The following is a 24,104-nucleotide window of genomic DNA, read 5'->3' on the forward strand; positions in this document are numbered from 1 at the left end:
TTTTTCTTTTTCTTTTTCATGAAGCAACTGCTCTTACAACGTGATGATCACCACATGATATCGCCATACAGCAACAGTGAGCAATAGTGGCTCAACATTGAATATGGCATTATGTGATGAATAATCATAGGATTTGAGGATAATACAGAAATACATACAACAGTGAAGTATCAAGTTAAAAATCCAAGTCAGTTGAATAAAGAACTTTTATTCCATCATTGTCATTCATTATTTTTTGTGTTTTCTTCCTGTGACCCTTTTACAAGTTAATGTGACTTTTCAGTGCAGTGTTGCGACTAATACAAACCTTTCCATCCCTCACTTGATTTCATGCCTAAAACAGATTGGGAGGCAACTGAGTAGAGCTAAATGAAACAACCTAAGTGCCTCATTACACATTAATTGAAAAGAAAAGAAAAAACATTCCAATACCATGGACTTTCCTCTGGGGTTTTTTGAGGTCAGGCACTGATGTCAGGTGATACGGCCTGGCTTGCAGTTGGCGTTCCAGTTCATCCCAGCAGTGTCCCATGGGTTTGAGGTCAGGGCTCTGTGAACGCCAGGCAAGTGGACGAATGAGCCTTTTTTTTACCAAACAGATCAAAACGCTGTCTCAAGTATAATTGTATTCTGTGGCTTTAAAATGTCCCTTAACTAGAGCTAAGGGGCCTAGCTCATTCCATGAAAAATAGTCCCACAGACCAAAATCACACAGACAATGTTCCAGGAAGTGTGTGGGTGTGGTATTGGCATACATTTAGCCATCTAGTGTCTGCTAACCACAGGCTTTCACATCCTCACTTATCGGCCTATAACTAGCAACTCATTATGAATTTCAATTGTATTGTTTAACAGTGGAAAATTTGAGTGTCAATATTTATTGAAGTTGAAGTTTCACTTTCATAAATCCTGGCGTGGTACTTAAATCCAGTCACTCTATACCTGTTACCTGATGCAGCTGATCGCCCCACTGACAAGATAGAAACTGCTGATGTGTAAAACTTAAATGGCAGCCAAGCAACAAAAATAATGACTTCATCAGGGGTGACAAGACCTCTGAAACATAAGTAGAAGCGCTGCTTTACATATCTAAAATTATACCATGTCATTAATATGTCAGTGTTTTATGCTACACAAAGCTACTGGTGTAATTATTGACTTGGTACTGGCTTAGCATTAAGCCGGGAAGCATTGGCTTGTGTCAAACAGCTGTGTTGTGACACAGTGATGGGATCGAAGTGATGAAGGAGCGCAAAAGGTATACGACTGGGTAGTTTGGAGGAAATGTCGTAAGATAAATCTGAACGGACCGCTAATTGAATAAGGAGGCGACAAGCCGGAAGAGTACAAATGTGTTTTATAAGTGAAAACTGACGACCATCCCAGTACTTCCCTGAAAGAACGCCACCCCCACCTTGTGGAGCGAAAATCCTTTCAGCACCAGGCTCAAGTGAGACAACTGTGTCTCCTCCGAGTGACAGACCTCTGATCCCTTGGCTGTCGAGATGGAGTGTAGACATTGTCAGAAGTCATAGATACAAGTGGACTGACCCGCAGAGCCAAATATAACAGATGCCACTTCCACACTCAGTGTTGGTGTGTGGGACTACACAGTGTAGTTGGGGATCGGCCGGTGTAGCTGTGTAGTTATTGGGACATGTTTGTACAGAGGTCTGACCTGTTTGTCGAATGGGCTTGTCTCAGTTCACTATGACTCACCATAAACACACTGAAGAGTGTTGATTCATCTGATACACAAGCAGACACTGTCAGAGTGAACTTCTGGAACTTCAAATGCATTATTACCTCTCTGCTTTGGTTGATCACGGCACCAAATACAACATTTTGTGTGTAAAAGTGATGCTTACAGCCCTTCACCCAGTGTCAACATTGAATTTGTACAACCAGTGTCCACATATGCCTTGCATGACATCAGGCACTTTTGAAAAGGGTCCAGGGTTTGTATTCTTCATATACACTCTAATGTGTTACACTATTCCCATGGCTATGTGATTTATACTTAGCAGGACTTTGAGTCTGCTCCCAAGGCGAGCCTGTGGCTTTTCGGGGAGTTTTTACCATACAAGGAGAAGAAGAGTTTAGCTCGGTTTCCTGTGGGAGGGTTCTGATTTCTCTCCCTTACCTCCTCTCTCTTTCACTCCCTCTTCCTCTCCCCTGGCTCTGCTCCAAATCATCCTCTCGGCTCCGTACGCAGCCCACCCTAACATACTATACAACCTGAACAAGTCATCGACACTTCCAAAATCAATATGTGTCACCTTAAATTATCTGAGTTGCATCTCAGCCATAACAATATGTGCAGCCGGCAGCCCGACAGACCAAATATGGCACGCAGTCACCGCTCTTATCATCGCAGGTCGTGATGTATAAGCCTGCGTTAACCCAAGGGTTTCAAAGCTATAACGCTGCCAACACTGTCATAAATGTGTGCCAAAAAAGGCTCCAGTTTCAATCTCTCATTAAAGAGAACACCAAAGAGGACTGGGAAGCAATTTGGGGTTTGTGACGGTACATTTTCATGTATTTTTCTTTAAAAATCAGGAAATGTTTTCTTTTCTCACAAAGGAGTTTTTTTGATCCTTTCTGTTTATCTGGGGAAAACAATTGGAGATACATGGTTTTCATGGAAACAGCAACAAAATGTTTCCCAAAGTCAAAATACCTGCAGAAAACAGATTCAGGTTCAGGTTCGGTTTAAATTCGCTCCTCTGTGCCAAACGAGCACAGAGGACACTTCATAACAACAACCAAGGGGATACATGGGGATGCAGTCGTCACAACGCAACATGAAAAACATGAAATACATCTGTCCGAGATCATCTTCAGATGTCACTTAAATGGCCACTGAACGCCTCGCCGTTCTTTGACTTTCGTTGTAATCCTTATTTTTAGCTGGGGCAGCTGGCACAGTAGCGTCGAAAGAAAGCACACAGGTCCATCGGTATTGATGTCATTATGGCTGGTGCAAATATACGCACACACAGACACACACAGACACACACACACACACACACACACACACACACACACACACACACACACACATCCATCGGAGTAACACAAGTTACACAGCCATGGTCAACAATGCTTTTTATATTGTGCGCCTAACAAATTAGAGAAAACAGATCTAAATGAAGGTCTGTAAAAACCAATAGTAATCAGGAGGATCTTAATTGCAGCAGCCCTCTGGTTTATGTCTGTGCAGCTCGACTGTAAAGCTCCAGCCGCCTGGTGTAGATCACATGCAGGCAGCTCTTTCCCCCAAATTGTCTTTGGCCGGATCATTTTCCATACAGCCCCTTTTCATTCCGTGGTAGAATGAAATGTCCTTCCTAACCAACTCTGGTATTAACATCAATTTGAACATTCCTGAGCAAGAACATAGGCATGTCGACATGCAGCCCAAAGGAGGAAACAAAAATAATCCAAAGTAATTCATGTTGCTAATGTGAACAATGTCCTTTTGATGTTCGAGTTCTGGATCATTCTCCGCCTTCTTATCTGCTTTTACTCTCCTAGTCTGTCCAAAACAAAAACAAAAGGCCATGAGCCAAATAAGGAGACAGGTTGAATATTGCCATCACACTGTTCCTCCGAGAGCTTTTGAGAGGTGAACTTTAGTGAGGGGGCACGGCAACATGTAAAGTAGCCATGGCGGGGAGTGGCAGAAAGGGGTAAAGGGCTGTCACCAGGGACCAGGGCTGTCTCCAAACCTCCAGTCAAGTTTAAAGCGCATCGCGCTCGAGCAAACTCTCAGTTTGCATCCTCCTCTCCTCGCCTGTGCTCACTCGCTCTGAGCTCCCCTCTGTCTCCCTCCTCCTCTCTTCATCTGCCAGTTGCTCTCCTCATCAAACCTCGTGAGTTCTCTCGTGAGGGCTTTTCCTCTTAACATCTGCGACGACTTCTCGCTCGAAGATACAAAAACTTATTTTTTTCTTCCTGCTAAGCCTGCTAGACACTGAGACCCAACTGCCACCATGGAGGCCATCAAGAAGAAGATGCAGATGCTGAAGTTGGACAAGGAGAACGCCCTCGACAGGGCAGAGCAGGCTGAGTCGGACAAAAAGGCAGCAGAGGATAAATGCAAGACGGTGAGACATGAATGGTGGGATTTATAGGAAACCACAGGAGGATGGATGTGATGGACTTACAGAGAAATATTGTGCTCCTGCATAACTTACCTGTACTGAAATGAGGAAATAGATGGGAACCAAATCAATTTTATGGCATACATGAGGAAGTAGAAATTGTATTGATACTATTCATGGACATTGAAGCATCACAGCAGCAAAAACAAGTTCAAGAACAGATGCATAGTATAGATAAGTGTGCTTGATGCATTATGAGCAGCTACTTTTCACAAAAACGAAACACTGAAATGCCAAACCGAAGTTATGCACATTTAAAAAAATGTATTAATATCTATTGTAATGATAAGAATGTATCTACTGGTAATGTATTTCCAAGTTAATGTGATGCCTAGTTGCTCCAAATTTAATTTCTGATGCTGTTTAAATTTGCCACCAGAACTAGATTTTAAATAGGTGTTCTTTAAAATATGACCAATACTCTGGTCTAGAATAAAGTCACATAGCACTTGTGCAGACTGTGGAGGGTGTCAGAAGTAATATGTCAAGTATTTCCTCAAGCGTCAAATGCTGGATATCAGAGGGCAGCTGATACTGAGCCCAGGGGCCTTGTCTTGAAGTGGGCAGGGGAAGGTGGAGGATGTCCACAGGGAGGCACAAACAGAATGGCAAAGTGACGACTGCTGGACACATCGGTGAACCTGAGGGAAGGTGCTGCAGGAGTTAAAATTCACCATATGTAGCAGCTGTTGCTCTGACTCTATTAGACCAAGCTATCCATGTTTCATTATCGGAACTTAAGTCTGTACAATAAACAAAGAAACCTCAGACATTCCAAATGTCTGCACACCCATATTTGGCACTGCATTGCTGAAGCCTCAGACCTCATCATACTGTATATTTGAGGGCTAACTCAATGAAAGTATTCGTGTGCCACTAGATACAAGCAAAGTAGAAGCTGGAGGCGTAATAGGATATTTGAGGTTTCTAAAAAAGAGGCAATTATTGGACAGTGGATGATAGTGCCGTCATCATGGCACTGCGAGAGGAATGCCGGAGATTCAAGGAGTTGGAGAGGCTCGGACAAAGCCGGGATCTACATTAAAGAGTGTGGAAAGAATCCTCTCTGTGCAACCTAATGCCCCTAATCATACCCTCAGAGAGCACATGAAGTGACAGTTGTCACCGGCACCGCACACATGGACCCTCAGCATTTCTGCCATATCAAGGAGCGGACAGCATGAAACCCTAGACGATCACGCAGAGCTCTTTAGTTTGTTTTGCATGACAGGGATACACGCGGTGCTAAGAGAAGCTTTCTTTGCTATTCTTGGTGCGATGAGATGAACATCAGAGTTTGGTTAAGATGACAGAAGGCATTGAAAATACACAAAAGGTGATAGTGAGTATCAGCAGGCCATAGTAGTAACACCACACACTGACTCCAGCTGCAATTAAAGGACGGTTTCACTCAAACTACAAAGAAATCATCAGTGTCTTTTTCAGAATCAGTGTTTTGCTTACTCTCAACATTTTGCTTACTCGAATTTCATTCACCTCAGTATCTATCAAATATCTGTATGGCCATATATGGGTAAAAATAAGTCAGAAAACACAGGCTGGTACCAAAGTGCTTCTGGGTTTTTGGCAAATCCCCATACCCTGTTATGATCTAACCCACAATTATCAGCTAATGATATTCCTAATGTCTTTAAAATGAATCCTCACCTGGAATTTATTCAAGAATAATGCCTAAATCATTTGTCCAGAATTCTATGAAACCTAAATATGAATCACGTTATGAAAATAATGCTGCATTTTCCAATTGTTGTTTCATTCCATTGTGCATTGCAAAAAACTCTTTTCTGACTCGTGTCACTATAACGGTCTTTCAGCTGGAGGATGAGCTGCTGGCCATGCAGAAGAAACTGAAGGGAACGGAGGATGAGCTGGACAAGTACTCCGAGGCCCTGAAGGACGCTCAGGAGAATCTGGAAATGTCGGAGAAGAAGGCCGGAGACGTGAGTTGTACCTCTAAAGACGCCATCTGAAACACATTATCCACATTACAGTGGAACCACCACAACATCTTTGTTTCGGTAACATCAGATGGACGGAACTACACTTTGCTCCATGACTGAATGAGATCACAGATACCAGAACATTCCCGTCGCTTCCCATCAAAATTAGTGACGGTAACTCAGCATTTAATACACGCTCCAGAAAAGACCATGTCTGGACTCGCCTTACTAGTTTAGTTTAGTTGTTAGAGTAAAGAAACATTGGTGCAAATTGATGTCTAGTTGTATCAAGGAAACAAATGGCACAATCTTTAAAAGGTCTCAGTGATTTCAACATAGCAAAGGAATACAAATTGTAATTCCTTCTTCCACACTGTGACCCAGCAGTGTTCACAGTGTGGAAGTCAACTCACAACACTGAAGTTCATCTTGTGCCTTCTCACCCACAGAGTGTTGAGAATCACTGAGCTGCCGGTGGCCCAACTTAGGCCTGTAACTTAACTATTTCTCAAGCACAGAAGAACGCGGCCAGTCTGTAGCCGGCCAGGAATCCCAGGAATGCAACTTAAGCAAACAGAGCAAACCTCATACTGCGGTGTCTAATGAAATCGACGCTCTGGCCTTTTTAGGGGTGGAGATATTGCACCCTCCTCTGTATGGACTTGCAGCACATACCTCGATGTACAATGGTCCACAAACATTTGAATTTAATGAGGGCCTACTTTCTTTATTGTCTTCCTTTAGCAGCAAAGACAAGATTAAGTGTTCTCTTTTCTGTAATGCAGAAGGTTCAGCGAAAAAAAGGAAGACTGGTGTAGTCTGGTGTAGATAAGTCGTATTACCAAAACACAGTGCCGTGGCCAATATATGAGAGAAAAAATACTTTAAACAGTTGTTTACTAGTGGTACATGATGGTTTTTGTCTTCTATCTATTTTTCTATTTTTTAAGTAGATGCACTATCTCAGGGTGATATTGCAAGAATGTAATAATTAGCAGGCCATGATTATTATTAATCTGCTATCTTTCTTTTTAACTCCTTGAGTTATTGAAATGTCCTCATATGTCAGAAAAGCATTTTTTTTTTCTGACCAACATCAAACGTCCATGAAGGCTTTCACTTTCTTTTCGCACAAAACAAAACTCACAACTGCGGCATTTTGCTTGTTTAAAAGATCCATTGATTGTCATTGCTCCCCCACACTGTATCTCTACAACTACTAGTGATGGCAGGTGAGATAACCCCCCCCCCCAGAGATTAAAGGTCAGGTCAACAAATGACTTCAGCCTCTGGCTGCATCCACACTACTACACTTCTGCTACGTTTTTGGTGACTTATCGGAAGCCCACAGTCAGATGTGCTTTTTTGGAGGTCTGTCCATCACTACTTCTTCTCTTCCACATGTGGGATGCTGATGCATATAAATGTTATATGAGGACAGAGAGAGAGAAAATACACCCCGGCTTTGTTCTGAAAGGTGAGGAGGAGGAGGAGGAGGAGGGAGGTGGAGGGGACAGAAGGGGCCACAGAAGAAAGGTGTCGCCACCCAATGGCTGCAGGACATTTCTGCAAACAAGTAAAATTACATTCCATGCCATACGCACCTTAACCTTCCTCCCTCCCTGTGTGTGGGTAAATCTTTGGACCTTTTTAATTTCTTTATAACCGGCCTCTCTTTCACACACACACACTTTTAGTTTTTCTTCCTTTTTTCGTGTTCACACATCCATATCCAACCATGTGTTGTGATTCACGGCTGTCTGATGTCTCAGGCCAGATTCTTCCTCCACCTCTCTGATCAGCGCACAAAAATGCAGCCGAAGCAACACCTTTCATTTGCCATACAAGTCCACGATAGAAATTCCGGACACGCACACACACATACACACACACACACACACACACACACAAGCACTCACATACACACACACACACACACACACATCCACTCACACACACACACACACACACACGTACATACACACACACACACACTCACACACACATGTACATACACACACACACACACACACACACACACACACACACGCACTCACATACACACACACACACACACACATCCACTCACACACACACACACACACACATGTACATACACACACACACACACTCACACACACATGTACATACACACAGGCGCGCACACACATCCACACACTCACAAACGCACACACACACATCCACTCTCACACACACACGCTCACACACGTACATACACACAGGCGCGCACACACACGCGCACAGTCACACACACTCACACACACGCACATACACACACACACACTCACACACACGCACATACACACTCACACACACGTACATACACACAGGCGCGCACACACACACAAACAGTCACACACACACACACGCACACAGTCACACACACATACACTCACGCACATACACGTACACACACACACGCCTCTTTTGCGCAGGAAAGGGAGCAGTCCCGTCCCGTGCTGTCCTGTCCCGTCCTAAACCCTATGATGTCATCTGAGACGGACCTCTGCGCAGGATTGGAGGATCTCGCCATAAATTTGCTGAAAGCTGCCCTGCCCTGCTCTCTCTCCCCCTCCATCCCTGGGCGTCCCCGATCCGATTTCCTGCCCGAAGAGGGGAGGAGAGAGAAAAAAAAAGAAAGAAAGCAAGAAAGAAGAATCGTTTTCCGCGGAGTTTGCAACTTTGACGCAAAGCGCAAACTTTTCGTAATAGTCGACACGAGTCGGCGGCGACCGAACCTCTGCTGCCGTCTCCTCGACTAGAACAAAGCCAATCGACACGATGGAGTCGGTGAAGAAGAAGATCCACGCGTTCCAGCTGCAGATCGAAGATGCGGAGGATCGCGCGGATGGAGTACAAAGGGACCTGGACTCCGAGCGCAAACTGCGCGAAAAAGTGAGATTGTTTCACCGTTCGTTTGCGGCTCGTTTGGCCCCTGCAGGGTCACATCCCCCGAACGTGGGCCGCTGAGAGTTTGCGAGAAAACGATTGTCACGCAAAGCTCTTCTCCAAGAATGCGCAACTTTTCCTGCGTAATTCAAATGTGCCATTTGTGTCTTGTGCCGTTTCAGTAGTTTTCAAAAAGCTCGTTGGCGAAGTGGAGGCATCGGAGTCAGGACATTCCTTCGCAGACGTTTGTTCGGCTCCATTATCTAACCTCAACTTACAACAACGCCCTATGGCGACTGACACACTGCGAGCGGCCTCTCTGTCTCACTATCTCATAGTGTCGGCTCGTAACGTTTTATAAGCTTGTCTTTTTTTTCCTCCTCCCAGGTAAATACACTTGGGGTAAAATGGTTTTGTTCACGTTTTGGCAAAAACAGTCTCAAAGGTTTGCTGCTCTCTCGCCCTTTCGACTGAACTAGGTGTAGTCCTCCTCCTCCTCCTCGTCGACACAGGAAGAAGAGAGCAGACATGGGGGGGGGGGGGTGTTTATCTGTGACACCAGACCAGCAGGAAACGGGGCTGAGAAGAAACAATCTGCACATTACAAAAGTCCAACTGCGCCGATTAAAGCATGTCAGGGTTTAAAAGGTCACTCTTCATGGCTTTTATTCAGCCAAAATAATGAGCGTGCAGCTCTACTCATTCGAAACAAGCGCCTTTCCCTCTTGAGGTTGTTGCTTGGGTCCTGGCTAACCTTTGACCTCTGACCTCTCTCTCTCTCTCTGTGTGTGTGTGTCTGTAGGCCGAGGGCGATGTGGCATCTTTGAACCGCAGGATCCAGCTGGTGGAGGAGGAGTTGGACCGTGCTCAGGAGAGACTGGGCACGGCCCTGCAGAAGCTGGAGGAGGCCGAGAAGGCTGCGGATGAGAGCGAAAGGTGACATGACGACGCTTCACACGAATTCACCTTCATTGTACATAGCAGCAGAAGTTCTAAGTAAAAATGTGATGTTTTTTCGTTTTCTCCTCGTCAAAGAACTACGCTATCCAAAATTCCTAACAGAACAGGATTTGCATGAACATATTTTTTTTTTTTAAACTGCAACAGCCATTTTAAATTGGCCCTGCTGTGTGTGTGTGTGTGTGTGTGTGTGTGTGTGTGTGTGTGCGTGCAGATGTAAGATATAAAGATTTCAGAACATTTTTCATATGATGTAGGTCCTCATTTGGATGTATAGTCCATCAGATATTAAAATGCATCTATACATTATCTACTCTTCCAGTATTTTTTTTTTTTTAGCTGTATATGCTGTGTATATATAGACGCATTACTGAAATGTCTATACACCCAAAAGGGAAATTTCTTCTTTTCACACCCTGGGTCACTGATGAAGTGGTCAGACGTATTTTTCTTGCATAGATTGCATAGTTGGCAGAGCTGTTGGTTCTGAAAAGTATCTTTTATGTCGAACAGCAACCACAGACGAAACAGAACCACATGGACAATTCAATGAAAAATGACACAAATACCCTGCAAGCTGTTTGGCAGCAGAAAATGTCCCATCCAGCCGAGTGTCGCGAGTGTCGTAATTTGGTTCAGTGATGTCAAGAACGTTGTGGTCCCGTGGAACTGAACAGGCTGTGTCTCCCTCTCGTCTTCAGAGGCATGAAGGTGATTGAAAACAGAGCCATGAAGGACGAGGAGAAGATGGAGATTCAGGAGATGCAACTCAAAGAGGCCAAACACATTGCAGAGGAGGCCGACCGCAAATACGAGGAGGTACGTGGCACGGAGAGCACATTCCATGGGGAATCTGATGTGATTTTTTTATTTTTATTTTCGGTCTTTACTCAACTGGGATTTTGTGTCTTTTTAACGCCAGGTTGCCCGTAAACTGGTCGTCCTGGAGGGTGAGCTGGAGAGAGCGGAGGAGAGGGCGGAGATTTCAGAACTGTGAGCGCAAATACGTCAATGAAGTTATATGCTTGTGTATGCGGGCGTGGTTGAATTACTACACGAGGAGATGTCACATCAGCTTCACATATATTCAGTGCCAGAAACTGTGACTTCAAAAAATGACTCTCCTGTCCGTGCAGCAAATGTGGCGACCTGGAAGAAGAGCTCAAGATTGTCACCAACAACCTCAAGTCGCTAGAGGCTCAGTCTGATAAGGTGAGTGTTCAGTTTGATGGTGCACTTTGGTTTTCCATCAGCTCGCTGTTAACAACTTCACACATCGACACTTGCCATGCTGTCGCTCAACACAACGGCTCAGCTCTTCCTCTGGTTTTTGCTAAAAGTAGAGAAAGTGTAAACTGCTCGGTTTTCCACATCTTGTCCAAAATGATCTTCGGAACAGTCAAAACTCACTGATCATTCTCGGAAGGATACAAATATCATATAACATGCAAAATAATGTAATTTTCAACCTAAATGTTGAGCACAGACAGATGGAATAACCAATATAAACTTTGACTTCAATTTCTTCCTTGTCGCTGCAGTACTCTGAGAAAGAAGACAAATATGAGGAGGAGATAAAAGTCCTGAATGACAGACTTAAGGAGGTGAGTTCATGTCCGCTCAAACTGTATCCTCAGCGGGAAGCTAAGCTGTATCCTGGATGATCAACATGTTCTTTTTCATTTTGAAAGGCCGAAACCCGTGCAGAGTTTGCAGAGAGGACAGCGGCTAAGCTGGAAAAGTCCATAGATGACTTAGAAGGTACACTTTGTTTTAATTCCACTTTTCAATCCTGCAATGAACTGCAGTGTTTCTTTGCTCAGCCTTTGTTCATTTCTTTTGCGCTCTTCTTAATCGCTTTCCTTGATTTCTCTCTCTTTTTTCCCCCCTCTCCTCATTTCCTCCTGTCGTCTGCAACAATTCTGCATTTCCCTCTGAACCTCCTCCACCTGCGTTTCTCTCTGCCCTGCGGCCTGCAGATGAGCTGTACACTCAGAAGCTGAAATTCAAGGCTATCAGCGAGGAGCTGGATCATGCCCTCAATGATATGAACACCTTGTAAACCTTGCGTTTGCATCGCCCCATTGTCTTTGCACTTTTCCCTCTTGTATCTATTTTGCCTGATTGGAAATCACCCTGTCTTATCTCTTCTCCGTCTGCTCTCACTGCTCCTTCCTAGAGCTCAATAAAGATATTTCTATTTTATCCTGTCTGCTGTCTTTTTCAATTTCAGTGAGCTTGCTGTGCAGGTGTGATTTCAGTCTCAAAGCTGTATTCAACCTTGTGCCATACAGTTAGTTGTACAGTTTTTCCAACATACAGTTTTTTTTATTATTGTTTTCTACAGCAGAAAAGCAAAATGTGCAGGTTTTCATGTTGTATATTGTTTTTGCTTTGCCATATTAATTTACCTTTTGTACTTATGATATCAACTGATCTGTCCACTAACACAGCCAATATATTTCCTATCTGTGGCTATTTTTTTTTGTATTGCAGATAACCTATCTGAAGCAAAAGGGGAAAACGCAGGAATTCAACAACTCCTGGACCAAACACTGCAGGAGCTGAATAGCTTGTAAAAGGCCAAGAAGGACATCAAGCAATTAAAAAAAAACATTTTATAAAAGCTCATTTCTACATTCCCTCGGGTTCCTGTAATTTCTCTCATGTCTGATTGTTAAAACATGTACCCCATTTTTTATATATTTATGTGTCTTCCTTCTTTTCCCTTTTTTAAAATGTTTTGGGTCCATATGGGATTTTAGTTTCGGTGCTGGAATGACCAAACTCTTGGCACAAATAAAACTGATGATGATTATTAAATGGCTTTAATGTTCAAGTGTTATTGTTTAAGTTGTGTTGACTCTGTCTCCTGTGTGGTTGTACACAATGTGTTTGTAAAAATAACAACGTGGCTGCTCATTTTCCAGTGAAGTACAGTATGATGATGATCTTGAGCACAATATTCAGATTAGAAAAGTACTTCACAATGTAGCAATTCAAATGAGACATAAATTATCAGAATTAAATAAAATAGTTATATACGTTAATACATTGTCAGGGGATAATCCCCTGACAATGTATTATTTTAACTTCAACAAACTTCTTACCATGTCACACTTCTCAAAATCAGACAGTTCATGCTTGTTTTTAAAAAAATTTAAAGACAAACTATATTGAAGAAATCAACCTACAAGGTGCCAACCAGATATCTGGAGAGCTTGACCACATGGCGTTCGACGAGTGTGATAGATAGATCTTAAGTAAAAAAAAACCTCAAATAATGCATGATGTGTTTTGTAAATAATCAAAAGTACTAACTAATAACTGTATAATATGTAAAGAGGAGTGAGAAGTACAAACGATAGAGTACATTTGAAATGTAAAAAAGTGTAAAGAAGCAAAAAATGAAAATATCAGTTGGTCAAAATTGTACTAGCCGGGACCGATGAGCAAATGAGCTCATAATTTGGCACCGTTGTTAGTTAGTTAGTACAGTAGAGCTGCAACTACGGATTATTTTCATTATTGATTAATCTGTTGATTATTTTCTTGATTAATCGAATAGTTGCTTGGTCCATAAAATTTTGAAAATGTCGATGTTTCCCAAAACATAAGAGGATGTTTCGTTTTGTCCACACACCAAAGATATTCTGTTTATTGTCATAGAGGAGCAAAGAAACCAGAAAAATATTCTAATTTGAGAATCAGAAATCAGAGAATTTCGACTTGTTTTTTCATAAAAACTACTTCAAGTCAAGTCAAGCCAACTTTATTTTCAATTCCTGCAATATTGTTCCAGACATACAGAGGGATTGATAAAAACATTTATATCGGACCCACGGTGCAATAGTACAAAACAAAACAAAACAAAAAATAATAATATATACAATAAATAATTTCCAATTAGTGCAAAAGTAAGAGTATGACAAAACCACACGGTATAGAAAAGCTAGGGAAATTGAAAATGTGCAATAGAAAGGAAATACTGTACAGTATGTGAAATATACAGGAAATTAAATAAATAGAATACATTGAAAATGATGGGGGGGGGGGGTTCAGAGTTATTAATCGCTTATCAAAATAGTTGGAGATTAATCTAGTAGTCGATTACTAATCGATTCATCGACCAGCTGTTGCACCTCTGTAGTACAGTAATAAACGAGTGGACGGTGAACCGGTCCCAGCACCTGTAGGTAAATTCCGCGCCGGCAGGGGGCGTCGTTCCTGCTCGCGCACATCGCTGCTTCGCCGGGCGGGATTTCCGCAATAATATCAACTATGGCGAAGACGTACGACTACTTGTTCAAACTACTGTTAATCGGCGACTCCGGTGTCGGGAAGACCTGCGTCCTGTTCAGGTTCTCGGAGGACGCCTTCAACTCGACGTTCATCTCCACCATAGGTGAGCTTCCGCTCGTGTAAGCTGTGCTTGTTGTGCCTTTTTTTTTCTTCTTCTTCTTCTGTCCGGCGGTCTGCGGCTCCGTCTACTTGCTGGGATGCTCGCTAATGCAGCTGTGAAGGCTGGGAGTAGTTTCTCTCTTTGTCATTAGGGTTAATAAAAAAAAACCTACACGTTGCAAATATAATAGTCCAGGTAGTTAGACATGACGTGTTGTACCGCCGTTGCCCGTGGGTTTAAGAGTGAGGTTGTGTTTGAGTTGCATCTTCATGCCGGTTGGCGCTCCTGCTAGCTAACGGATAGCTCTGACGTCAGCTATTAGGCGCCGGCTACATCCTGGCGCACACCGGAAAGCTTGTTCAGTAGCTCGCTCATATCTGGTTAAATTAAACGACATAAAAGCTCCTGTGTGCTTTTATGAACACGTCACTGCTGCGACTGAAGGGCCGAGCTCCCAGCTCAGTTCATTCCCGAGTCCTAAGTGTCCCTGTGTGTGTGTGTGTGTGTGTGTGTGTTTCACAGTAGGTTCCGTGCGCTGTTTGACAGATGCTAGCTAACGACGCTAGCGCGTTATGAACGACATGACATGCATGATCCTCCCTTTATCCCTCCAGGCATTGATTTCAAGATTAGGACGATAGAGCTCGACGGCAAGAAGATAAAGTTGCAGATATGGTGAGTTTGACTTTCCTTCCTTATTCAGCACACGTGACGAGATTAGCAGGGTTCTTTCTGTCTGTCAATGTGGGGTTTTTTTGTGCAAACACTCAACACTGGCGGTTAAGTTTCCTGAAGCAACCCCTTGAGTATGAAAATTGATCTGCCACAAAGTCACAGTTTTCATTTTTAACAATGCTGTCACCCTGCACGTGTGGTGTCTGTGTCAAAGTGGCAACAATCACAGGAGTTGTGGCCCATAAAAAAAGAAAAAACCCATCAAACTAATGCAGCCTCTGATGTAACGAGAGTTCTTGTGCTGCGTTCCAGTTCACCTCGGAACTCGGACCCCGGAAGTCGGGTTGGTGATTTTTTTTTTCCGACTCCTGGGGTCGTTACATTTGCAATTTCCGACTCAAATGTAGTAATTCCGATTTCCGAGATCATACCGGAACGCAGCGTTACCTCTCGCTGCAAATCACGATACCTTTTGTGTTTTGCTTGACTCCAGACCAGAGCAACATTTATATTAACCTTGTCCCCTGATTTGTCCAAACATTTACATTTACCATAATATTCCATATTTGTTCTCAAGCTTTTCTGATATCTGACACTGCAATTTATGTTTTTGCTTATTTTGTTTTTTTTCAGGGACACGGCTGGTCAGGAGCGCTTCCGAACAATCACAACTGCCTATTACAGAGGAGCAATGGTTGGTATCTTTGTGGACTGACAGGCGAGCGTAACGTGTATATATACATCCACTTTCCAAGGAAGCCAACTTCTCTGTGAATGTCAACACTTTTTATCCACTTCTGTTCACAGGGCATCATGCTCGTGTACGACATCACCAACGAGAAGTCTTTTGAGAATATCAAGAACTGGATAAGAAACATAGAGGAGGTATTTACTGGCTCAAATATAATCTCCTTTATGTGATCACCTCTTCAAATATCTGGTTGGCATCTTGTAGATTGGCTTCCTTATTACGTTTCTCTTCCTTCGTTTTCTTTTTTTTTTAAAAATAATCAAGCATGCATCGTCCGATGTTGAGAAGATGGTCCTCGGCAACAAATGTGACATCAACGACAAGCGGCAGGTGTCCAAAGACCGGGGGGAGAAGGTAAGAAGTTTGTTGGAGTTAAAATAATACATTGTCCAGGTTAAATTAAAAAAATGTTAAACCAGACTTTTGTAATTCCCTCTGGCTTTCCTTCAGCTTGCATTGGAGTATGGAATCAAGTTCATGGAGACAAGTGCAAAGGCCAACATCAACGTGGAAAACGTAAGTAGTCGTTTTCCTCTGGAGTTATAATATGCTCCATAGATGCACAAATGTGACAACGTGTATACTTTGTTCTGGTTCACAGGCGTTTTTGACTCTCGCCAGAGACATCAAATCAAAAATGGACACAAAATTGGTAAGATGAAAACTCTGTGATGATTCGATGTTGATTTCACAATGTGAGAAAATGATACAGGTTTCAGCTGCTCTTCAAACATGTTCCCAACTTCTGCAAATTAATCGTCAGAGGTCTGGTTATGGGAAAACTTAAAGGAAGATTTATGAAAAGAAGGTTGACGAACCCGAAAAAAAAAACCGCTGAGCCACAAAGTTAAATTTGACAGAGCAGTGACCAGTCTGTTTTTTTGTTTTTTTGGTGTCGCTGCAGGAGGGAAACGCGCCGCAGGGGAGCAGTCATGGAGTGAAGATCACAGAGCCTCAGAAAAAGACCAGCTTTTTCCGTTGTACCCTCCTCTGAGGACCGAGGCCTTCCACAGTGGCTGCCAGCTGGCTGGACACATGGACTGTGCTTGCTTTTAGCACTTCCTCCCCGCTTCCCTCCTTCTACCCAACCCTGGCCCGTCCTCCCAGACCACACAAACGAAAAAAGGAGGACTTCCTCTTCCTTCCTCTCTTCCTCTTCTGAAAACTTCCAATGGTGCGTCTCTTCCATTTAAAAAGGAAATCTGTCATCCTCATGAGTCAGCCCATTTGACTGGCGGAGGACTCGACTCCGGAGCATTGTCCAGTTGTTTCATATCGCACACAAAAAGACCAAGTTCCTACTCCTCACATTAGTCTCTTCTACACACTCACATTTCATACAGCTGGTAGCATAACCGAAAAATGGAAAATTCGCGTAATTTTTTTGTCAAGGTTTAGGGAATATAAATGCAAATGTGATATTTAGATCTATTTTTATTAGTGACTCTTCCCTTGTTATGTGATAAATCTCATCCAGAGGACCGATAGGTTTGAGTTCCAGTGGAACGGAGCTGCCGCACAAGCTTTCTTTCAATTTCAGCAAGTGCTTTAAAAGCTTTTTGGCAAAACAGAATTTAAAAAATTCTAGGTTTCTGTAGTCATGACATCATTTTATCAGCAGAACATAGTTGGGGGTGTTGAGAGAGATCTTCTCCGGCCTACTGAACTTTAACAAAGCTTTGTACAGCACTTGCCAAAACTGGTTTGCTATTGCCTGTGTGCTTGCTGTATGGTTTTAGACTAATCCACCACGGTTAAAGTTAAGTTGGTTTGTCCGAGGTGACTTCTTCAAATGTCAGGCTGTGTCTACCCCCTAAAACATTGACTTTTCTTAGGAATAAGACAAAGAAAAGCAGCTAATCTTCTCATATGAGAAAAGGGGAAACCAGCAACTGTTTGGTATTCTTGCTTGAAAAATCCTTAGATTTCGTTTTATCTCAAACTTTGTCAACTCATTGTTTGAGCACTAAATATGTTCATCTTCAAGTGTTGCCTCTTATTTTGAGTTTGCGTCAAGGTTTTGTTTGCGGCTCTCACTCACTCGCTCTCAAGCTAAATGACGTCTCTGGTTATTTGATCAGCAATTAAAAAATAAAAAATCCCACGTGAGGTTTCATGCTGACCGCCCCCTCCCCCCCTGCTGTCCAAGCAGCTCTCCTTGCACTTTAACAGTAACTCGTGTTTTGTGTGTAGTCTGTGCCGAGTGATAGTTTGCAGTGCAGCAATGCGATTGCTTTAGTTAAAAAAAGAAAGATATATATTTTGACCTAAGGAGTCTTGGTGATGACATGATGGGGATAATTCTGAAATGTGACTGCACCTACTTATAAATTGATCTCCTTTTGCTGTTTCACTGCTAGTGATCCACTCTCCTGGTAGATGTTCACTGAAAACCTTGCCCTCTCCTACTTCAGCAGTTACTTACATCTTAAAGAATTTGTGAGCCCCTTCTTTCTATGCTACTGCCCTGCCAAACTATAGTTTAAAAGTGATGTTTTCTTTGCTTACGAGAGGTTAAAGTTGGTCCCACTAGTGTTACTGTATATTTCCATGTGCTTTCGTCTTATTGTGGCCCTTCAGTTTAACAGCTAGGTGGCACCAGAGGCCCTGTAGGCGTCGCAGCTGACCACCAAAACTCAAAATTTGAACCAGTATTTTTTATTACGAGCCACAGTGAACTAGACTTGTGTGATCATGCAAACACGTACTCTCAAGTCACATATAATATTGCTGTTGAGTCTTAATCTGTTTTCCGTTGTTCCTCGTGTTTCCTGCCTACTTCTGTGTGAAAAGCGAGCTCCTGTATGCACAATATCAAGGGGCAATCTGTCTCTGCTTGCCTAAACTTTTTTTTTTTAATATCAAATAATTTGGGACCTCATGACTATTTGTCTTAATCGCCAATACTCACTCCTGTCATCGGTGGGCTATGCATTGTGAACTTTGGACCTGTGCATATTTGTGTAATGTAATTCTCCGACGCACTCGTAGACATGTACAGTTGAATGTGTGGGCTGTTTTTTTATTTAGATTTTTTTGTAGGAAACTGTTGCTACATCAGTGCGAGTGAAATTCACCACGGTGGGAGGTCGAGTAGGAACAATCTGCATGTTGAAACATAGAGACATCGCCATCGTCTCTTCCGAGTGATACCACCTTCAACAGATACATGGGGAGCAGAATCACGTGGCACTCGAGCTGTCTCTCTCTCAGCTGAAATGATCCTCTTTTTTTTTTATCATATCCTTTTCGTAATACTCCCTATCACATGTCACGATATACTGTGCGTCCCTTTTTACAGCCGTATTTTCATTCCATACATTGTGAAGTACACAGGGAGAATAACACATACATTTTAGACGAAGAAAAAAAAAATGAAAAAGAACATTGTAAATATCACATTGAAAAAGAGATCTACTTAAATTGTACTGTACTTTCTAAAACACATGAAAATATATCTACAATTTTGTAGATGTATACGTGTACTTTTGATTTAATAAAATAAGATTATAAAAGCTCCACTCCCTTGTCCTGGTTCAGTGTCTTTATTGACTGGCTGTCGGAGGGAAACTACACGGTCAGTTGAAGCCATGAAGCTTGACTGCTCTCTTGACAAATGGCTTGTCCTTTTATTGGCTCGCTGAAACCCACGGGACTATTCTGGCATGTGTTTCTTTTATGGTCTAGTGTATCTGAAACTCCTCCGGTACACAACACAAATCGACTGTTGATCATAATTAATGAGCCTTATCTTGAAGGATTGGCTGACGACCGTACCCGAGGACGGTCCTGCAGTCGCACCCTGGCCGCTGTTGTTCCTGCAGCTTCAATAATGAAAGCTTTGGACTCTTGTTAGGACAAGGCAGGCGTATCCGAGCTGTTTGCAGTCACGGCGAGATGAGACAAGCCATAGTTTGTCATAGTATTTGCTCTGCTATTTTTTTTCCTTCTTCTATTTTTTACACAATAAACAAACGAGCAAAAACGCAAATGTTCACAAGATACAAAAGTAGCTTTTTGGCAGAGATGTCAGGAGACGTTCTGCAGCATTATCAGTCCATTGTCAAAATAATAAATGTGCATTAATGATTTATTTCCTTATATCCTTATGTGGAAGGTGCTGTGAACAGAAGCAAGAGATTTCGGATTTAGTTTCCTCAGTTGCTGTCACGATTTACAACACAGATCAAGTACTTAAATGCACATTAGATTACAAACATTTATACCATAAAATGTAGGATTAAATGTATTTATTCTTGTGTATTCTCATTTTTGCACGGTTGACACCGGCTTTACCTGAGGAAGTCCGGGGCTCGGACGATCATTTGCTGGAAGTCCTCCAGGGAGAGGCGTCCGTCGTTGTCCAGGTCGGCCTCGTCTATCACCTTCTCGCACACCATCCTCACCTCGTCCTCCGTCAGCTCGTTCCGGGTCAGCTTGTTCAGCGTCTTCTCCAGGTCGGACTTGCAGAGGAAGTCGTCGTCGTTGAAGTCTTGCAGAAGGAGGAAGGGAATGAGGAGATATCACGAGGTGAAATTAGCTTTTTTTGTTGTTGTTTTGTTGTAAACATTCTTAGGCTGTGGGATATTGTAATGGCCACATTTCTTTTTTACTATTTTCTGACATTTTATGGACCAAGTAATTAAATAAAAACAACATGGCAGGTAAATTGAGTATTAAAATAATAGTTGGCTGCAGTGAGACTTCATCAAATATACTGAATTAATTCTCAACCAGTGCTGCATATGGTAACAAATTTTTGATGCTGATATTTGGAACAAATGTGACTTTTTGTTCAAAGTCTTTTTCAAAACCTTTTAGTTTTGACTGACGGGTTTTGAATTATAAATGAAAAATTCCTGTGATCCATGACCACGACAATGTGAACGCAACTTCTTCACCTGTCATCATTTGTTAATTAGAGGGGGGGCGGTCGACCCGACCCTGGTGCTGACCGCAAACTGGGCTTTGACAAGCGCTTTGCCTCTATAATGGGCTGGTTAATCATTTATAATGGTCCATGCACCATCCGTCGTGCTTACAGCTCCATAACCCTTTACCCTGCACGCTCCGTTGTCACACGGTCGCACCGTGTTAAAATGCAAAATTCGGCGTGTTCCTGATTGTTTCACTCAACAGGGAAAACGGAGTGGTTCGTCGTTAAAATTTGTGCCAGGGATTGAAGGGATTCTAATCCTAGGATAATTACTTTTATGCATAATTTTAACGGATTACTTTTCTGCAATTTATGTTATTCTTGTTCCTGTACCTGGTTGAACACCAGGTAATTCCACATTGTCTAAATGTGCCAAGTCTCAACATTTGCAATGTAAATGACAACTCCCCAATCTGATTAATCAGAATCAGAAATACTTTATTGATCCACATGGGGGAAAAATTGGGTAAATTAAACGTGTAAGTGTACAATTTATTCCGATGATTTACCATAAATCTTGAAAGCGTAGAAGGCCTTGAGGTCACGCGGAGCCATTTCACTCAGGACCGAAAACATGTCCAAGAAGTCGTCCAGCGTCATGTTCCCCTCTCCGTCCTCGGAGAAAACCTCGGCGATCCTCTGACGAAACGGGTTGTCCTGGACCGAGGGAACACCGAGTTGGGATATAACGGCTTCTAGGTTGGTTTTTTTTATGAGCTCACTCTTACATCACAGATCATTAGGCTATCGCAATTACACCATCAGTGTTCCATCACCAAAATATGCTTTCATATGGTTTGTTTCTCATCCATTGTCTAATATTTGTTTTTCTAATGAAATGAGATTTTTCAAAAGACGTGAAAACTGTCAGTGCGCATAATCTTGACAGTGTCACTTTCCCTTTCTCGGGACATGTCTGTGACCCCGCGTGTTAACACACCTGCTTACCTCTTATGTCAATGTGTAAAGAGGCACATAATTGACCCGTTTCCACAAAGTGTGTCCTGGGGGACCCACCTGCGTTCTTCAAGTTTAAAGGAGTCGGGTAACGTATAACCTTTCAAAAGAATTTTCTGTCGATTAGCTGGCCATTAATTATGGATTGGGGACACAGGGGGAGCGCGTGGTCGGCGGGGTGTGCGTGGCCCAGTGGGTCTACCTTCAGCTCTGGCATGCTGCCAATCAGCTCATATGGTAGCTTCACATCTGGGTGGCTGGTGTAGTCAAGGGGAACGAGCTGCGGTGCCAAATCCCGATAGCGGTCGAACAGTCTGGGAACGTTCAAATACAATATGTTGAAATACAAGATATTTATTGATATATTGACACAGGACTCAACCACTCAAATAATTCACGGATACACTTAAAGTGCAATAACTAACTGTGCGATATTTATTCATATTTAGTCTCCATGTGCAACTATTGCTACTGCTCTGTATATAGTATTTTTATACCTTTGTTTTTTTATTTAATGTTATTCTTTTGGTATATTTTGTACATACTGACTTTGTAAAGTTCTTTATATACTCTTCTGTCCACTTTGCTGCTGTAATGCTTGAATTTCCCCATTGTGGGACGAATAAAGGTATATCTTATCTTATATCTTCTATATTACAGAGTAAGAAAACTATTCCGCTGTCAGCAGTCAAGCATGAGAAGACACTGGAAACATTTTGTTCTGCTAAAGAGTTTGCAAGAAGATTTTGAATCCCATGCAATCTGAATGGCAGCCTGCTGCCCCACAGGGGGACACGTGTCCTGACACTGTAGTTTAGAGTTACAGTGTAGTATTGTGCAGAACAGAACAAAAATTCTGCCGTGTCAGGTGTGTTGCACCAGCAATATAGCCCTGTCGTGATATTTCAGTGTGAACGAAAATAATTGTATGCTCACCTGAGAATTTCTTTTCTTGTAAAGTAAGTACAGTCCTGCAAATACAAACAGATCCCCCAAAAAGTTCATTTATCAATAACAGACAAACAAATAGTCCAATGAAAGTAATAAACGTGCACGTAAACCTTTAATAATAAAGTGACTGCAGCATCATGCAAACTGCAGCCGATATAAGGTATCTAGAGTAATTATACACATTTTAATATTATTATTATAAACAGGTAAGTAACATAAATCAAGGCAGAGACAGTTTGACTTATTTAAAGTTGCTAGATTTGTAAAACCCTGAAAAGTAAATTTGAGGAATAAATGTTGTAAAGGAAAAAATATATATTTCCTTTTGAAACATTAAAGAGTAGATAAAAATTAGATTTAAGTACAGTACAAGAGCGAGGTAGCAAAGTAGAGTCAATGGTTATTAAGTACCCTACATATATGCAAACATATTGTACCATTCATATTTTAAAACGGTTGATCTGGTCACTAACAGCGACAGACTTTTATCGACATCAATGTTCGGGAAAGTAAAAGACAAAATGTGAAATCAACAACCTCAGGGGAACTTTGGCCTGGTTCTACATTGCCCTGAAGGGAGCGTCACACCACCCAGGATTTCCTTTTTGTTTCTAAACAAAGAAACGCAAGCTTTTCGGTGTATTTAACCCCGTTTACAATAATTAGTGTCGAGCTGTATCGGTGATGTAAATTGGGCGACACAAACCTGATAGGCATCCAGCTGCTGTGCAGTAAAGATGGTCTGTTTATTCCCCATGTCTGACGACAGGCCTCGGGTCCATCGCTGCTCCCAACATCAAGTGCCTCGGGGCGTGTGGATATGTCAGATATGAAAAACCGGGACAAAAGGAAGCCCGAGCCAAAGAGGAGATCGGGTGTCGGGCTGCCACAAGGGGCCTTTGGTCCCCATTATAATGGCAGCATTTGGTCGTTTTCTCCATTGTGAATAGAAGCCCCTTTGACAATGAGCAAGGGCTGTCGGTCAGCATCATGCCAAGTGGTATCAACCCCCTTTGGTGCCACTCTATGGCCAACGGCTACGTCACTACTCGGGTTACACTCCTCAGAGACGGGGTTCTGTAGAGGGCAAGTTGAGCTTTTGATGGGAGACAATAGTTCACAACATTGCAAATTTGGATATATATATCGATACTTATCAAGTATATTTTCATGTTCAGTTTTAGGTGAGGTACAAATTTGAATTTGAATTTGAAAAACTTCTCACCAGACCCAGGAGTCACTGCAGGACACGGGCATGTGTTCCACCTATACCTCACTCGATATCACTCGGCATGGATGGCAGGGAAGACGTTGGGCAGCACAGATGTGGGACGTGGGAGGAAAATAACGTGAGACTCGTTGGAAGACACATTAAGTACAGTCATGGAAACGATAGTTGAAAATGACTGATCGACGATTTAATTAACCTGAG

The 24,104-nt window shown here is 42.5% G+C and overlaps 3 protein-coding genes across 7 annotated transcripts; 2 read left to right on the forward strand and 1 right to left on the reverse strand.

The window, feature by feature from the left end:
- The first annotated feature begins 3,723 nt into the window (after window positions 1-3,723).
- tpm4b (tropomyosin 4b) lies at window positions 3,724-12,839 on the forward strand. Of its 5 annotated transcripts, XM_035633960.2 has the most exons (10): window positions 3,724-3,878; window positions 3,969-4,112; window positions 6,005-6,130; window positions 9,843-9,976; window positions 10,702-10,819; window positions 10,923-10,993; window positions 11,137-11,212; window positions 11,542-11,604; window positions 11,692-11,761; window positions 12,497-12,839. In XM_035633960.2, the coding sequence occupies exons 2-10, from the start codon at window positions 3,999-4,001 to the stop codon at window positions 12,577-12,579; spliced, it is 855 nt and encodes a 284-aa protein (XP_035489853.1). In that variant the 5' UTR covers window positions 3,724-3,878; window positions 3,969-3,998; the 3' UTR covers window positions 12,580-12,839. The 5 variants fall into 5 exon arrangements, with proteins under 5 accessions (XP_035489853.1, XP_035489854.1, XP_035489852.1 ...); XM_035633961.1 differs by lacking the exon at window positions 12,497-12,839 and adding an exon at window positions 11,980-12,205 and having other exon boundaries at window positions 3,741-4,112; XM_035633959.2 differs by having other exon boundaries at window positions 3,752-4,112.
- Window positions 12,840-14,237: 1,398 nt separating this feature from the next.
- Window positions 14,238-19,349, forward strand: LOC118310302 (ras-related protein Rab-8A). Its single transcript, XM_035633106.2, has 8 exons — window positions 14,238-14,405; window positions 15,017-15,077; window positions 15,711-15,771; window positions 15,885-15,962; window positions 16,093-16,182; window positions 16,279-16,344; window positions 16,430-16,480; window positions 16,733-19,349. The coding sequence occupies exons 1-8, from the start codon at window positions 14,282-14,284 to the stop codon at window positions 16,820-16,822; spliced, it is 621 nt and encodes a 206-aa protein (XP_035488999.1). The 5' UTR covers window positions 14,238-14,281; the 3' UTR covers window positions 16,823-19,349.
- On the reverse strand, window positions 18,801-23,789 carry cib3 (calcium and integrin binding family member 3). Its single transcript, XM_035633107.2, has 6 exons — window positions 23,379-23,789; window positions 22,658-22,692; window positions 21,924-22,035; window positions 21,274-21,421; window positions 20,125-20,320; window positions 18,801-19,948 (listed from the first exon to the last, which is right to left on the reverse strand). Exons 1-6 carry the CDS (start codon window positions 23,427-23,429, stop codon window positions 19,927-19,929), a joined length of 564 nt encoding a protein of 187 aa, XP_035489000.1. The 5' UTR covers window positions 23,430-23,789; the 3' UTR covers window positions 18,801-19,926.
- Between the last annotated feature and the right edge of the window lie 315 nt (window positions 23,790-24,104).

This window comes from Scophthalmus maximus, chromosome 5, assembly GCF_022379125.1.
Source record: "Scophthalmus maximus strain ysfricsl-2021 chromosome 5, ASM2237912v1, whole genome shotgun sequence".
Lineage (NCBI taxonomy): Eukaryota > Metazoa > Chordata > Actinopteri > Pleuronectiformes > Scophthalmidae > Scophthalmus > Scophthalmus maximus.